The sequence below is a fragment of the Phlebotomus papatasi genome, chromosome 2 (assembly GCF_024763615.1).
Source record: "Phlebotomus papatasi isolate M1 chromosome 2, Ppap_2.1, whole genome shotgun sequence".
Taxonomy (NCBI): Eukaryota; Metazoa; Arthropoda; class Insecta; order Diptera; family Psychodidae; genus Phlebotomus; species Phlebotomus papatasi.
Genome location: NC_077223.1, coordinates 28,426,016 through 28,444,646, shown reverse-complemented (window position 1 = coordinate 28,444,646; position 18,631 = coordinate 28,426,016). Strand labels below are relative to the sequence as shown.

The window sequence follows — 18,631 nt, the reverse complement described above, 5'->3', positions numbered from 1 at the left end:
GAGTATTCTGGACTTTATTTGTTGAAAATACTCGTTTTGGTCTACCTCGCTTGTATTCCGTGCATTTCTGAATCTCTGTTTTGTCTTATATTGGATATATTCTAGTCTAACATCCCTGTTACGTTTTATATCATGAGAATGTATTTTTATTGAAGGATCGCTACTCTTAAGGTCTCTACTACACGCTATAGAAATTTATGTCCATATTGAAGCAAATTCCCTATCCTACGGTTGCGTAGGAAAACTCTTCAATTTGGACATAAATTTCTCTAGGTAGAGACCATTAATTGAGAAGTGCTCCCAATATCACTAGTATTCTACACGTTTTCAGACTAACACTTCCCATTTTTTCCTAACACGTCGGTAATTTAGACGCTTACGGACTATAAGCGGCAGTTTCCGTTTTGCTCTATCTTGTAAGAATTCTGGACATTTACAAACTTACAGTTTCCCTTTTGTTCTATACCTCTAGAGTATTCTAGACGTGTTTTCCGGCTAATAATCCATGTTTTCCCATATCTTGATATTATTTTGGAGGCTTATTCGTACTAATGGTCCCACATTGCTCTTTTCTACTGGTATTCTGAATGTTTATGCACTAACAGTCTCTGTTTTGTTCGATTACATTGATTTTTTAGACGTTTCCAGGCTAACATTTCATATTTTGCCCTATTTCGCTAATACTCTGGGCCTTTACTTATTAACAGCTTCCATATCGCCTAATATCATGAGTATACTAGATGTTTTCTGGCTGACAATAAGCTTTTCTCTTTTTCTGACGAGTATTTCAGGCGCTAACGGACTAAATAACACTCCTCGCGGGAATTCTGGATGTTTACGGATTCGTAATAATAGCCCCTTTTTGTTTTATTTCGTCGGTTTTCTGGTTTTATAAACATTTAGCAATTTAGTAACAATATATATCTCCATATCACATATTCTCTTAAAGAATTGTCAAAGAAAAATGATATGAAAAAGTTCTAAATAAAAATAGAAATAAAATGAATTTACAAAAAATATAAAAATAAAAATATGTTTAAATAATCTATTTCTAAAATTCAATATTGAGAATGAATATTTGCCAGTTTTTTTCGTTTTTTATATTTATTTCTCGCTTAAATTTGGCACAAAATATGTTTTTTTTTTTAACAATAAATCAGATCAGCATACGTAACATTATCGGATTCTTTTAAATTGTTGGAGTGCAAAAAAATATCATATAATAAAAGTGCTGAAAAGGGTAGTTTTATGTGAAATATATTTGTTGAAATTCAAAAAAGCCTTTTGTTGGCCAAAAGAGACTTTAAAATAATATTGGTAATTTAATATTTTAATAAACCTTAATATTAGATAAATAATCGTAGCCATATCCAATAAAATAGTAATCAATATTATATTCCAATATAATTAACCAGATCGTAGCTCCAGTGCCAGATACAGTACTTTTTTTATTTAATTTAATAAATTACACGATGAACGTAATAAAGTCCGGAGTAATTATTACGTGTAATTAATGAATTATTATTGCCGATTGAGGAGATCATTGAGGGTGCTGACTGACTGTGGGAAAACTATAGTTGGAGAAGGAATTTCTCCTAACGTAGGGCTTCAAAGGCTTCACCAAATAGACACTAGACTAAGAGCGATTTAAATCAATTTATCAAGGCCAGTGAGCACTTATCACTTTATCAATTATGAAGGGAATGCGATGTCACGAACTGCGGGGTATTGAGCGGATTATGACTCAAATTGATTCTGAAGAGGCGTAGGGCAAGCGTTATGATGATCTAGATGGGAAGATGTTACGCTACATGGAACTCTTCCATCATTTTTGCATCTTTCGTGGGATCCTCAGCGGGAGAAACAAAGGCAAGAGTTACCTTGCATCAAGAATCCCAGAAACTGAACAGAAAATTTAAGAAGAAGAAGAATACAACGAACATGGTCAGGATTTTGTCCAATTTTTGTCGACAAAATTTCGAAAGATTCTGTCGAGATTATTTCGAAAGAAAAATTTCGAAAATCTGTCCAGTTTCTGTCCAATTGGAAAATATTTGGACAGAAATTTTTCCAATCGCTTGGAAAATTATCTGTCCAATATCTGTCGACACTGTGTCGACGAAATTTGGGCAGCTTTCCAATCGGAAAGAAAATGTTGATTGGGTTACCTCAAATTGATATAGGGTAAAGGCTCATAATTTTGAACAGTCTGCTTATGAGCATCGATCTTCCAAGTTTGAAGTGCGATATTTACTCTCTTTTCAGAAGGGTTGTTTAGAAACTTGGCAAGGGTTTATAGTCTTTGTTTTTACTAAAATTAGTTTTAATACGTTTAAAAATGAATTGATATGTAGAGGTGAATTTGACACTTATTTTGGACAACTATTGGTTGTATATTTGGACATCTAATCCGCCTCAATAGGATGATCATTGTTTTCCATTTCAAAAACCTATCTTACTAAGTCCTCTTCTTGTTTATGTAAGGGAACCGTAGAATGTCACAAGAAATCCAGTATCGATTGGAATCATTGAAATACAATTTCTCGATTCACAGAGACAAGATATTGAAGAAGGACTTTGTAAAACGAAAATAAAATTCGAGTTCCCAACAATGATCACAAAATAATTTAAAAAAAAAAATTTTAGATTCTAACATCCGATAGATCGATTGCTTGTTTTTGGTCTGACTAAGGACACGTTGCCACTAGACAGTGTTACACGCTACCGATCTTCAATTCCGCTCCCCGATTGAGCTGGTGTCCTGGTTCACGCCGTCGGTTCATTGAAGACTGAGCGCACCTCGTTTCCTGAGATCATAGGCATTCTCTAGGACTATAGGTCGTAAATACTTTCCGGGCTGGGTCGTCCTCATTCTTGCGAACCATATGACCAGCGCATCGATTCATGCCTATTGAGGCGTATTCGGTTTACGACATATTTGCTTCACAACACATTTACTTTATATGAGCGAACACCAAATATGACTTCAATGTTTTTATTCATTTATCAAGTAGATAAAAACGTGAAAAAACCGATACTTATCGAAGGATCCCCGGTGATCCTTTTATTTTTACCAGTGACTGAGTTCCGGAAAAAATTATTGGTTCATAAATAGATCATTACCAGTTTATAACCAATTGAAATCACTTCAGACTTTTTTGAGAATCCAAGACCTTTACAACGAACCTAAATACCACCTAATTCGGTTGAGAAATATGCTCTCTAGAGCCTTTTTAACTTTTGTTTTTTTGAAAAACTGCTGTTTGGAATAATTCAACGGTATTTTAGTGGATAGACAAAATCCCAAAAAGGATAACTTATGCCGTAGACTAGACACACTCACGACTTAAACCGGAGACGGCTTAAAGTTATTGCAATCGAAATAATGATTAGCCTAAATTCCCATTAGTTTCCCACTAACTAAGCCATTTCTCAGCTTAAGTCGCAAATGTGTCTAGGTCTAGGGCATTATAGACGATTCCCTAAAGATCCCAAATCGCTATCTCTAACCGTTTGGCCTCTATAGGTGTGATGATAGGCGGTTAGACAGACAAAGTGTGACGTTATTTCTCAAAAATCGTCTAAAAGGCGGAGTTATGTTGAGAGAAGTATCGTCGTTAAGTGTAAGATTAAATTTTCAGGGGGTCAAAAAATTTAGAAATTTTAGAATATAAATCGACGGCTCCATTCCATACTATGCTAAGTTGACTTAGCTTTATATTACTCCGAGAGATATGTTGTTCCTGAGACCGAGATCTACAACTGGTGAAAGTTTGGTGGTCATCCGGCGTTCCGGTAACGAGTTATTCAATTTTTCCGAAAAAAAATTACACAGGTAGCATAGGAAATCGCCAACTTCAAATGGTTCTCCTGAAAATCTGTCATTCTGAGATAGCATTAGTATGGAATGGAACCGTCGATTTGATATATTATATCGTAGATGCGGATGACTTTGGCCTCCGAAGGTTATTTTGCCCCCCCTTTCTTTTCGTAAGCCTTTCTTCAATTCTAGCACTTAAAACGATGGTCTTTCTTTACTGACCAGGCATGGTAGATTGGATCGGTCGTCCTTTAAATCAGGAGTGTGCAAGAACAGTTTGAAACCGAATAAACGTCAAAATAAGTTTGTTTAGGTAGCGTTTTGACCACTGACTTACAAGTTTCATTTGACGTTTGTTCGATTTCAAACGGTTCTTGTACACCTCTGCTTTAAATGCTAGAATTAAAAAAAGGCCTACGAACATTATGGGGCAAAGTCACCCGTTTCTACGGTAACTGTTCTCTCACTGAACACCAAGCAGTAAAAGTGACCTCAACTTTGCGATGAAATCCCCCTCTGGTTCAAATGATTCCAGTGGGGATCCACACATGTATTTCTTGAGATGGCTCATGATGGTCTTCAGTCTCTTCAATTCACTAGCCGTGGACAGATACTCGATGTCTGTGAGTTTGTTTATTTTATTCACTGTCAACAGCTCTTCTTCGCTGCGCTGAGCTCAAATGTATTAAAAGTCGGTGACTCAAATTGTATTAATTTTTGCTTCAGTGAGACCCAGTTTTGCTCAGTGTTTTGCATCTTTTTTCTCTCATTGCTTTTCTTTTCTCTCACTCTTTCCAAGAAAGAATTCACCCAAGACCAAAATTAGAAAAGAAGATCAATGCTCCTAACCATTTTTCGTTTATGTACCAAAAAAAAATCCAAAGACCTACAAATGATTGTTTAAATAAATACAGTGTCTCTTGCAGTGATATGGAGAAATTATCAAATAATAAAACTTTCAGTGTTAGCAACGCAATGGCACATTATCACCCGGATATTTGCTTTTGACTCCTCTAATTAGTTAATCTTTCTTTAAGTCAATCTCTCCCGGAGAGCTGTGTATTTTATCAAAATTTTACCCAATTATCTTACACCTTTATTTATCGTGTAAAACGATTATAATGATGTTTTACTTTTTCTTTTTACCACTTTGAGAGTTTAGTTATGCTCCACTTGCTAATTTCGTGAAATCCTGTGAACGAAAGGTTCCACTCGTTTGCCCATTTAATGTTTATCGGTAATTCATTCATAAAACTTTTATTTGTATCTGGAAGGGTCTCTGGAGGTGTGTTCATTAATAACAATTATTAATGAAATAATAGATTACCGTTATTTTTTATAGCTGTATCAAAGAGTGATTTTCAATCACAAGTTTTCTGTAAACCATTTACTTGTGTTTGTTTTTTAAAGTGAAAATAACATTTTTTTTCATTAAGTATTTGCTTTTAGATCTTTTTAAAAGTATTTTGGCACCTTTGCAATTGGGAAACTTTTCTACCCAATTTAAGACAAAATTCATTGGCATAAGAAATTAACAGGAATTTTGTGTTTCAAAATTTTAATTGTCACTGTTTGAAAAATCAGATAAAAACTTTCCATTTTTTCTTACCAAAAGAAAAAAATACAGTGGAAAATTTTGCAATCATAAATTTCTTTGAGATATTTTTATTCACTCAAAATTTTTCGTGTTTAAACAATTGCTTCAAGTTCACGAAGTTAATACTTTTTATTTAATGACATATTGGATTTGTAGCTATTTTATATAATTAACAAAATGTGTTAATCAAGTGTGTAACCGTAAAAATATATTAATTTAGAGTATCTGTAACAACATGAAAGTTTTAAAATAACAATATTGTGGTACAACCACTAAAGAATATGGGGAGAGTCCCAATCCCTGTGGCTCCTCTGTAATTAAATTCAGTGAAATTAATTGGACGCTATACGTACACTTTTAGTGAAACTTGCAACATAAAGGATACTTGAATCCGGGACATTTGCATCATAACGCGGTGTTCTAGTACTAAAATCAATGTTTTAATGATAAATGAATTAAAATTCAGTATTCTGAAATTGATAACTGTGATTGCTTTTACTTTGATTTTCATTGGAATCTCAAACTTTTGAGAGAGTATTTCAACTTTTGCTGTTGTAATCATAAGGGAAGACTTTTAGGTTTCGCACACACTCTGGCTTCGAACACTTCGTATTTTTCCCATATTTCCTTAATTCATTTGATTTATTATGGAAATTTAAATTGATAGCTATTATTAAGTCACACATTTCTGGAAAAACTTAGGACAGATTCACTAAAGGAATATGGGAAAAGTATGAAAAGTTCGAAGCCAGAGTGGCTCCATTCAGACACAAAGCCACTTCAAAGCCAAGCCAAACCTATTCGAAATCTACCGGAAACCTAAAGTGCAAGTTCACGTATTCGCCGCTTTAGCGCTGATTGTTCTGCTATTTCAAATTTCGGTATTCTTTGATACAGTAGACTCTCTCTCAATCGGGAATATGGGGCGAAATGTCATCCGGCTTAGCGATAGAATTGAGCGTCAAAGCCTTTGTAAATTCCACAAAAAATGCTCAATTATAAAGAATCACGATAAAATAGGAAGAATTAGAGCGAATTTGAGCAAATTAGATTCATAATTAAATGTAAAAATTGTCAACAAAATTTGTCGCCCGATTGAAAAAGAGCCGATTGAGTGAGAGTCTCCTGTACTTCAATCGTCAACAACAGTGTGTAAACTTTGCTGCAAAAAGTGAATTTTTGCAATTGCAATTTCTTTAAAATGAATGTCCTTTTAATGAACTTGCTCACTTATGTGTAACTCGTCGGTTTAAAAGTTCGAACTTCCAACGGGTTTTTAGGTAAGTTTTCTCAGATATAATTTTGGAATCGGTAGAAAAAAGACCTCAACCGGAGAGAATTCTCAAATTGATAAGGTTATTATTACATAACGATACGACTGTGTCCGAAACCACAAAACCTTATTTTATAGCTTTTTAAAAAATAATAAATAAACGTGAATAAGGTTTTAACGCTCACGGGAAAGTGGAAAAGCTATGTTGTGTTCTATAGTTTTACCCGCTTTTCTTATTGATAAGGCGTAACATTTACAGTAGAGGAGACTGGGGCAAAAAGTCACAAAACGGATATTTTATTTTTTTACAAGGTACCCTAGCGCCCCAGAAATTTCTAATTAGTGCAGTTTTATAGGAAATTTACTGCTCTACATCTTTGTGAAATTCATTTTCCTCTATTTTGTAAGGAAATACATTTATCGAGCTGTTTTGTAAAAGGTAATTTTGTGACCATTCTCAAAAATGCTGGGGCAAATTGTATGGGATATTATCACATTTTGATTTGCTTTATTACGAGCTTTCGTAAATTTAAAAAAAAATAGCTAGATGATGATTTTCATAGAAAATTTATTACTCTACACCTTTGTAAAACACCGTTTCCTCTATCTGAACGAGGAAAGCGCTTTTCAAGCTATTTTAGAAAAAAAAAACACACAAGAGACTGCTAATCGTTTGACCAATGCAAACAAAAAGCGGTGAAACATGGAAATGACGTTTCTTCTCGCCGTGAGACATCAGAAATTGCTTCGGTCTTTGTTACTTTTTGCTCCATACCTTTTGTTACTTTTTACCCCATGTGGTTATTTTTAATATAAGGATTTCTGGAGGAAAGAATCTTTGTAAAATTCTAAAATAGATAGTGGTTTCGTATTCAAAGAATCCAAATCAATTATGAAATATTTACCAGTGCATCAATTTTGAAAAATAAGTAGGCAAAAATTGATATCAGTTGTAAGGAAAAAATTTCAAAAATAGGGCGAAAAATTTCAATATATTTTTATTTTCTGAATTGATTGTTCGAATTCTAAGAAACTTACGACTTTGAAGAAGGTCTATGGAGGCTATCTATGGAAAAAAAATTAAGCTGCTATCTCTCTTATCTTGGAAGATATTGAATTATGAAATTTTCGATTAGTGACTTTTTGCTCCAGTCTCCCCTACTATGATTTTGTCAAGACATTTTAAAACATTCTGGGACAAATATTGATAGGTATGGGGTAATTTAAAACATATTTTGTTTTTTTTCATGAGATCTTGCAAATTAAAGAAAGGTTCGGATAACTATTTTCATAGAAAATTTGTTCCTTTTACAACTTTGTCACATCAATTTCTTCTATGTTGACGAGTAAAGTACTTTTCAAGTCGTATTTCAAAGCCAGTTTTCCGCAAGAAAATTCAAAAGCGAACTGGAGACAAAGTAGGCTGAGTAAATGTCATTTTTAAATGCATAATGGGCCCGAAAGGAGGCCTGGGTGCAGCGATTCCGCGAGGAACCGCCCCCACTATAATCTAAAAATATCACTTCAAACCTTAACACACTGCGAGTAATTTTTGAGTAAATTATTATTTTTAAATTTAGTTGATTTTTTTTTGATAATTAATTGGTCAATATTAATATCTCCTGTAAGAAAAATATTGGAAAAAAGTATTTCTATTTCTTAGATTGATTGAATCTTTGACAAATTTAAGCCTTATTTTCATTGATATTGAAATATAACAAATTTTGAAATTTTTGGCTTGCTACATTTTACCCCAGCTTCTCTTAGTACTATCAAAATTCTTTCTACTGAAGTGCTTAATAATTAAGCTTTGATTTTTTTTAAGTTCTATTGTTAATTATTATTGCTCGAGTCTAACGGCCGCTACACATTAGAGATTAGAAGCAATTTCCATCAAAAATTGCCTTTTTTTAATTTTCACGTTTCACCTACAATGAAAGGGGAAATTTTCTTCCAAAAAGCATTTTTTTAGCCCACTTATCTGCAATAGTCCCGAATGTCAAGTTAAGTTCTACTTAACCTAAAATAATAAAGACGTAATAAAAGTACCCCATTTGGCCTAAGTAATAAGAAATTAAGATGAATCTTATTTATCACAAAAATATCGAAGTTTTCTATTCAACAAAAATTACATATGTCTAATTTCGTAATTTTGAGATAAAATAATTTAAAAAGTTTTTGGTGATGTGTAATTTGGTAATATTGAGATAATAAGATTTATAAAGTTTTTGGTGATTTTAGAAAGAATTCCAAGATACTTTTGAATTTTAAAAATAATTGTACTGACGATAAAAAATCTGTAAAGTGGGGTAACTGGATCGTTTTCCGAAGAGTGATACTTAAACGCTTGTTTTTGGACTGATGAAATTCTTTTTTACTTCTTCTAAATAATAATAATAAAATAATATAATACTAAAATAAGTCAGAATGCACTAACTGGGTCGCCTTTTCGCTAATTTACTTTTAATTAAACCTTTGGATTTAAAATACTTTTTTCACAAGGAAAAAACAATAAATGTTTTTAATCAACCAGCTGACAGCGAAAATATCACTGCTAGAAAATTTTTAGTGAAGAACCCAGCTGGCACAAGATTGAAATGAGTCGATTACACTCACTTATTTAATGGATAAAAGTATTATTTTTGCTTTTTCTCAAACTTGAATTGTTATCTTATGTTACTGTAGTGACTATATTACGGAAATAAAAATAAAAATATTATTTTAAGTGGATTAGTCAAAAACGATCCATATAGCGAAGCGCCCGGATTAGCACACTTGACTGTATGTGGAGTAACTTTAAATTTTTATCTGCAAAATTATTTTCTTATCTCTTATGACAACACTGAGAAAAAAAGAGAGTGTGATTAACTTTTTTTCCTCATAATTTTAACACTTTTTAGGTGTAAAAATATATCAACATTTTTTAATGTTAATTTTACATCTTTTTAAGGGTAAAATTAACATGAAAAAGGGTACCTTTAACCCCTAATACACCTAAAAAAGGGAATATTTACGCCGATTTTGGATCAATATTGTAGGGTAAAATTAACATTTCCGGAATGTTATTTTAACTTTTTCGGATTTCTCTCAGTGAAGTATATAACCTCTCAAGACTAGTTAGGAGAATTATGGTGATATTTAAATGAAAAATGAACATGTTTTTTAACACATTACTCTGTTCAAGTCTTCTACATTACCGACTTTTCATTGTGTTGGTTCCTGTCTTGACTGTTTTGCCCAGTTCTCGTCGTGTTCTACAACGAACAAACAGTCGTGACAGGAACCAACAGTCGAAGCACTTGATGTAGAAGCACTTGAGAACAACAATGTGCTAAAAAATGTTCATTTTTCATTGGAATAGCACCATTAGGCCCATACAGGACGTTGAGCACATACTGATGTGTTGATTTGTGACTATGTTTCGCAATGTTAGATCTTAAAATTATTATGTAAAGACGTAATGATTTAGGTGTGATTCCTTTTATAATCACACCTATTTTTCTATGGTATTGTTAATGTGCATCCACCTTTAATTTTATATGGTAAAAGATATGTTATTAAATTCTGAAATTTCATCTTTTATTGTTGTAATATCAATACTGTCTTTCTTTCCTAAAGATATTAAATAGGTTTTATGACAAATCATAGACCTTAAAAAAGACCATTTCCTAGAATTGTAAAACAAAATACTTTTTAATGAAAGAAGCGTGTGTGTCGTTGCGTTGCAAAATATAATTATCCACCTTGTTAAAATTGCATTTTAGCTCTCCCTAAAAATGCCCTCTAAAACACTGTGATGGTTGAAGTGAAGGAAAGTGGAGACAATTTGGATGTCTTTCCCCATGGATGTGAAAGAAATATGAAATGGTTGTTAACAGAAGACTCAATCATTTGTCATGCTTATCAATTCTATTGCTGATTTTATGCCCAAGAGGTGATTCAGTGGATTTCAGTGGCGCCAGTGAATACTTGCAGAAGCGCGATTCAGGTAAATAGCCAATCTTAAAATTTAATTATACGTGATTTATTGCACTAAATTAGGTGTGCAGGTAAAAGTTGACTCAAGTGTGTGATGGATTTTTTGGTGAATGATTGAATGTGAAGGAGAAGATATTAGAAGCCAAGAAGAAGAAAAAAAAAGAAATACCATTGGAATTTCTCTACTGATCCATTTTAGCAAAAATATATATAAAGAAAAAGAAAGAAAGAAAAAAAAATTGATTGATCCACAAAGAGGGAGAAGCAATGTGGCCAAATGTGGACATGGAAATGGTGAAAGTGTAATTATATTTTCAATTTCATGCCATGCACTTTTATTTCTGCACAACTTTGAAGAGACTTCATTTGAGAATATTTTTATCAATTTGTGTTTTTTTTTTTAAACACGGATTGTATCTCTCTCCATGGGTCCACAGTGGAGTCTCTGGTGCGAGAATGGGCTCCATTGGTATGGTTGGCGCCAGGTGAAAAATTCTTACCGAGTGCCGTCACAGATTTTCTCCATCATGTCCATGCGGAAAAGTCACGTGCCAAGGACAAAACAAAGACCTCCGTGACACAATCAATGCCAGATGTTCATCAAGGAATACAGGGAGATACAAATATCCGGAGAAATGGACAAGATGCATGGGATAGACGCAATCAGAGAACTTTTCGCGGCGAAAACCTCCTTGTGGACTACATCATAGATATGCCAGTGGGAGAAAAATCGGAAAATTGGTTTCTGGTCACAAATGATGACATTGGTAAGTGATCCAAATTAGAAAACTAAAGGAAAATCAGTGCTACACAAAGCGTATGGAAGTTCAGATTTTTCCAGGCTTAGATTGCAGTTTTTTTTTATTTGGCCAAGTGATCGTTTTTTGTATCAATCCAAATCTAAAACTACAAAAATGTTGTCCAAGAAATTTGAGAAGAACCGTTTTTTTTAACCCTATAGGGTAAGTGTGCCAAATTCCGGCCAGCTCGCAATTTCGGCCACCTTTTTTGTTCCTCGAATTTCCATGAAATTTTATATTTTACGTACTCTACAGATTATACATTGCAAAAGAATAACAAAAAATGTAGCTTCGACAAACGAGATGACGTGAAAAAGATATTGGAAGAATTCCCGAAGGGCAAGGAACTATGAGAATGAAGGTGGCCAAAATAGGGCACCAAAGCTATGTCTATATTTTTATTCATTTTAAAATGTATTAAGAATGATTTTAGAGTAAATAAAGACGGTAAACTCTTTACAAGGTTCCCAGCAATACCGTTTCAGAAGAAAGAATTAAAAAAATCAATTTGTATTTAAAATATTACAATTCAAACTTGAGACTTTGACGCTTGCATGCAACTATGCCGAAATTTGGCACACTTACCCTACCCCCTATACACTCAATTATTATTTTATAATTATTTTGCTAAAAGGTTTATTAGAAGCCGGCAATGTGGTTAATCTCTCCATCAGGCTGTATTTCTAGATTAAAGTATTGTAAGTCATTTTAAAGCCCCTAAATAGATAGAGTCGATCTGATTTTCTAAAATATTTAGAGGAATTTAGGAAGTAGTAAATTTGGGATATTTGTTAATCCAGCTAACCCAGCAAAAAATCCCTTATCCCGTTAACATCAGGGGCATTGATCCCTTATCCCGTTTAACCAATTTCCACCATTTTTACCAAAATATTGCCCAATAAGGGGAAGTGGGGCACCTTTGAAATTATGATTTTTCATCTATTTTTAAATAAAATTGAGCCTTATCGTGATATAATTTAGCTGCACAAACAGGTTAAGAAGCTAAATTATATCACGATAAGGCTCAATTTTATTTAAAAATAGGTAAAAAATCCCAATTTCAAAGGTGCCCCACTTTCAAAGGTGCCCTGCTTCTCCCTATACTGCAGCTTATAATAATCGCATGCAGTTGAAAGAAATGGGCTACAAACTGATAAAAGTTTGAGAAAATTACGTGAAAAGACACCTCTTTAAGAATTAGCAATATTTTCTACAATAAAATTGTAGAAGAGTAAATTTCCTATAAAAAATATGTCGATTGGTAAGAATATATAATATATATAAAATATAAAAGAATAAAAACAATGTCCAATTGATAGTCCGTAAAATCGCGAATCTAATGACTTAAAATATCCTACTGCCCATCCATCCATACTTGCCCCACATTTTTTTAGAATTTCGATGTAGAGGAAAATGGTCTTTGGAAAAATAGTAAAGATATAAATTTCACATAAGAACGTGTTGATTAGAAATCTCTTGGGCCCCATAAAAGCTCGTGATAAAATAAAATATTCATTTTGTTACATTTTACCCCATCCTGGCTATATAATAATTATCTGAACTTCCAACGAACTGATCTCATGGCTCCTTTTTTGCATAATTACGGAAGTCCTTAAGGCTTATGCTCTAGATCCAGACACTCTTACAACTTAGGCAGAGAGACGGCTTTGTCTAATACGAAATTGAAACTTATTTCAACTATCTTAAAATGCAGCTTTACAAATAAAATTTCTTATATAATTTTAAGAGGACCTTCTGGACAATGATTCATCGTTCATCTATGGACAAATGCCCAATCATGGAACTGTTCCCATCTATGCTCTCGTGTCACTCTGTCCAAATCTATCTTCTGTCCAGGAAGAATCTTTAGCCAACAGTGTAGAAGATGAAAACCTCGGTAAATTCAATAATCCACTTTAAATCATTAAAAAAAAGAAGAATCCTAAATATCCTAAATTCTAATTGACAGATCCTTCCATCAATGATATCCAAAGCAGTAAATACGACTTCAAATCAAATCCTTACATACCCCTCCAGAAGCCCCAATCCATTGACAATCTCAACTACTTCACAAGTCAAGATGCAATACCCAGCTACAAACTCATGGATAAGAAAATGCTAGAGACCCCGTCTAAGACTCCAAAGAAACGCAAGAGAGAAATTGCCCTCGTAATTGCCCAGAGTGTTCACAACTCATCCACATTTGCTGTCCCGGAAATCATAAATGGAGTGGTCGAGGAACCATCCACGGCGGAAAATCACTCGCAGCATGTGCAAAAAACCCAAGAGTGGACTGTGTCAGTGAATGTACCAGTCCACAATTATAAAGATCATCGAGATGTGGACTACTATCCGAATTACCTCAAAAATAGTGACTATCACCAAAAAATCAACAATGAGAAAATGAAGAAGAAAGATCAGGAAGGGAAATATCCTCACTTCCTAGTCACCTATTGGATGTTCTACCCTTACAATCAGGTAATTTACTTATTTTTTCACAATAATATTTTTTTTCTTTGACTTTAATTTTTCGATCATTATGATCAGCAAAACATTCAACAAATGCTGTTATGTCAGGAGATAATCTCACTGATACACTAATTTCTTTCACCATAATTCACACTCTAGGTAGTTTGCAAATCTTCACTGTAATTTAATAATTTCTCACTTCCAGTAGTTTCCAATTTGATTGATTAATTGCGCAATAAGCCAGTCCTATATTATCACTTCACTTATTGCGATCCATATCCATTTTCACTGCATTATAAATAAATAGAAATACCCATCACCTCTCAGGAAGTTACAAAGCGTTTACCACAGCAAGAAATTTAAAAGTAATCGCTTTATGCGTATCATAAATAGACGTTTTATAACATTATTGAGAAAATTTTCAAATAAAACAGTGCTAATATGACTATACTTCGTTATATATAATCTCAGACAAAAATATTATACATATGTCTTTTTATGAGATAGGATTTAGTTTAGAAGTTATGATAGACATGGACCTAAGGGCTTTGACAGACCTGAGGATTACCCGAAAGACAGTTTAGCGTAATTATATTCGAAATAATGGTTAAACTGCATTTCCATCATTTTCCACTATGTCGTCTCTCGGCTTAAGTCGTTACGGAGTTATCACACTAGAAAATTTCACATTAAAGTTGTAGTGAAAAGTTGCTCATTAAAACTTCTAGAACCACTCGAAATCGCTGATTTAGTCAGGACACATTGCTAGAATTGCTCAATATCACGATGGCACACGGGTTGTTAGATGAGTGTTTTTGCTTTTGAAGAATTTCAGTCGTTTGACCGAAAATGTGCGATTTTAGTGAAGAAGAGGAAGTTTTCCTCTACCCGAAACTACCCGAATGACTGCAATAAAGTAGTTACCTGATGAAAATTTAATGAGCAAAGTTTGCTCATAAATTTGTTCAATTCTCATTCATTTGCTCATTAATTATCAATCCTATTTATGCTATTTTAATTTATTTAAACCAATTTTTGTGACTCGAGTCCACTTTTTTTTATTACTAAATGAATCGATTTCTAAAAGCTCTTGACGAAAATTGCACATTAGGACACATATCAGCAACAATGAATGTGAATCACATTGAAATTTTAATGTGAAATTCTCTAGTGTGATACCACGGTAGTGTATCTAGGGCATAAGATTTAACTTATTGGTAATTCATTTTATTGGTTGATATTTTTGTGTGAAATCTTTGAAAAACTAAGTGTTTAATACGAAGTTTCTGTAAACTAATTTTAATTACATTTAACCCTTTCATCTCTTTCGGGACTCACTGGGTTACCCAAGAAGAAAAATATTTTTTAAGCTAATTAGAATTATTAGAAATTTGGTTCTTATAGATAAATGAAAAGTAAAAGAACATGCAAATCTAAGATACTACTTGTAAGCATCTAGCTCAACGTTACAACACTTTTCAAAAACGTTTCTTTCGGATAAGCAGATTTTTTTTTAATACTATCGCCTCTACACATTGGGAGCGGTTTTCGTCAAAAATTCCTTTCTTGAAGGAAAACGTCTGCACTACACTGTAAATGCAAACGTCAAAATTCTGTCAAAATGCAATTTTTTAAGAAAATTTTTCCCAATAATGTGTGGAGGCCTTTAAGAGCGAATGTAGTAATTTATCAAAATTTTAAAGTGTTTCTAATCAATATTTTTCATTACAACTTTGAATTTGAAACTTCCTTTAGGAGAGGAACTTTGTAATTCAAACTTAGATACATATACTTTTTTCTGATACTCCTGGGACCAATGGGACTATGCAAAATTTTTAAGAGCTAATTACAATTTTTTTGAATAGGACATTTCTTTCTCTTACCATAAATTTCTTATTTGGAATCATTAGATTAGAACAAACTTTTGAAAAAAGTAAAAATGAATGAAATTGATCTGCTGGATGGTTCGAAAAGTTAATACCAGAAAAATTGCTAGTAACCTAAAGGGAAACCGAACTCAAGGTTAGACAAGGACATCGTAGAGCCAGTGCTCTACCAGAAATATTTCATTAGCATACAGAATATTAGATATGGAGAAATGAAGCATTAATGATTTAAATTGAATAAAATTATTTGTATTTTTTCACCTTCTGAAAATAACGCTCTATCTAACATCAAATAACAAAATCTTGATTTTTTTTTTGACAATACTGATGTGTTTTTTGTGCTTACATTACTTGAGCAGCAATTATATATAGCTTTATAATAGATATAATTAAATGTTTTGCAAATATTTTTGAAAGCTTAGCTATTTGCACACTTTTATTATGGCTTTTTACTGTCTTTGCTAATCTTTTTTTTTATCGGCGATATCAAAAATATATTACTACTCTCTCTTTGAATTCGCGCAGTAAATTGGTATCACGCAATAATGATAAAGTTTTGAAAACAAATTATTACTGGAACGTGGGGCAAAATCTAGGACTAAAGACATTTCTAATCAGGCCATTATGTGAAGTTCATCGCTTTACAATTTTACCAAATTTTACCGAGAATTATTTTCCTTTCTCTCCTTCAAAAGACAATGTGCTTTGCGAGACATTTTCTTTTGTGGAAATCCTTGATATCCTGTGGTAAATGTTGATTTTCTCCATTACAAACCTTTCTCGATAAGAAATTAACATTTTAAACCAAGTTTTAAACAATTTTCCGAAAGCTCTTCTTTGAGAAGGAAATGTCTATATTATGATCTTTAATGGTTAAGAAAACAAAAAAAGGCAAACTGCAGCGTAGGGCTAGTATAGGGTAAGTCTGCCCAATTTCGGCACAGTTGCATGCAAGCGTCGAAGTCTCAAGTTTGAAATGTAATATTTTAAATACAAATTGATTTTTTTTATTCTTTCTTCTGAAAGAGTGTTGCTTGGAACCTTGTAAAGAGTTTACCGTCTTGATTTACTCTAAAATCATTCTTAATATATTTTAAAATGAATAAAAATATAGACATAGCTTTGGTGCCCTATTTCGGCCACCTTTCTCATAGTTCTTTGCCCTTAGGGAATTCTTTCAATGTCTTTTTCACGTCATCTCCTTTGTCGAAGCTACATTTTTTGTTATTCTTTTGCATTGTATAATCTCTAGAGTACGTAAAATCTAAAAGTTCATGGAAATTCGAGGAACAAAAAAGGTGGCCGAAATTGCAAGCTGGCCGGAATTTGGCACACTTACCCTATTTTGCAGAATATTCGAACTTCACTGAGAAAAAAAGAGGCTACGATTAACTTTTTTTCATCATAACTTTACCACTTTTCGGGTGTAAAAATATATCAACATTTTTTAATGTTAATTTTATACCTCTTTAAGGGTAAAATCAACATGAAAAAGGGTAATTTTAACCCATAATACACCTAAAAAGGGTAATATTTATACCGATTTCGAATCAATACTGCAGGGTAAAATTAACATTTCTGGAATGCTATTTTGACTTTTTCGGATTTCTCTCACAGTGTTCAAGCTTGATACTTAATTCAACTACACGTGTATTAATTTTATAATGAGTTTACTCATTGGGCTAAACGGGTTAAATAATGCGAAACCGAATTTATAAGAAATTCAATTCATAATTCATGAGACGAATATAAATTTGATGTGTTTGTTTTAGCAAAAGCAAAAAAAATGTAACAGACTTAAATATTTATGTCTTTTAGGGCAAAACAATTTGTTCTGTGAGCTTGGGACCCTTTGGACATCTTCCAATTCCCCTGTTCTTTGGTATGTGCTTCGGAACTCGACGGGATTTTGGCAGTCATGTGGGCGATTGGGAGCACATGAGTCTCTACTTTCGTGGACGCCGAGAGCCCGATGTGAGAATTAATTCTTAGGACAGAATCCCATTGATAAGGCCTTGTGTAAACCCTTCTTTTTACTTCTTTAGGAAATGTACGTTTCTGCTCATGATGCTGGAGCTTATTATGAGTACGACAGGCTCACGGGAACTTTTGAATTTCGGCGTCAGGAGACACGCGTAGGCATCCTACAGAAGCCAGTTTTTCCCCGAACAGTCGTCACATCAGCCAATCATCCGGTACTTTTTGCCGCCAAAGGTTCCCACGGACTCTGGACAGCGCCCGGAAAACACAGATTTATACGTGTTCCACGTCTCTATGATGTCAATGGCTTTGGTATTCCCTGGTCTACATGGCACAATACCGAAATCCTCTACGAAAATGATATTTCCGCCCGATCGGCTGTCTATCAGCCCCACTGGATCCAATTCAAAGGACGCTGGGGCAATCCCAAAAGCAAATGCCATCCACTGAGACGGATTGGACTGAACTTTTGCGAGTACAGCGACGGACCAATGGGTATTAGACGAAAGCCACACTTCCTCTGTACAAATTGAAGTGGTTTTGTGGTACTTAAGGATATTTATTTGCTATTTATTGACCTCTTTTTTGGACGATTTTCAAGATGTGAAATACAGGAAGCACTCAAAAACACTCCTAAAATAATCTAACAAAAATACAGCTTCCTGTATTTCAATTTTCCAAATCTCTTGTAAATGTATTAAAATATAATTTGTTTTATGCTCTTTTTTATTGTAAATAAATAAGAATAGGATTCCTAAATTATTTGAAGAATTTTGCATTTTACTGTGTTATCACACTTTCACATTAAAATTTTAACATGATTCACAT

The 18,631-nt window shown here is 33.3% G+C and overlaps 1 protein-coding gene across 5 annotated transcripts; it reads left to right on the top strand.

Moving 5' to 3' along the window:
- The first annotated feature begins 4,401 nt into the window (after positions 1–4,401).
- Positions 4,402–18,565, top strand: LOC129803343 (uncharacterized). Of its 5 annotated transcripts, none has more exons than XM_055849826.1 (7): positions 4,402–4,443; positions 10,455–10,678; positions 11,106–11,435; positions 13,216–13,365; positions 13,438–13,946; positions 17,642–17,797; positions 17,869–18,565. In XM_055849826.1, exons 2-7 carry the CDS (start codon positions 10,555–10,557, stop codon positions 18,334–18,336), a joined length of 1,737 nt encoding a protein of 578 aa, XP_055705801.1. In that variant the 5' UTR covers positions 4,402–4,443; positions 10,455–10,554; the 3' UTR covers positions 18,337–18,565. The 5 variants fall into 5 exon arrangements, with proteins under 5 accessions (XP_055705801.1, XP_055705803.1, XP_055705800.1 ...); XM_055849828.1 differs by having other exon boundaries at positions 4,402–4,511; XM_055849825.1 differs by having other exon boundaries at positions 4,402–4,545.
- The last annotated feature ends 66 nt before the right edge of the window (positions 18,566–18,631 follow it).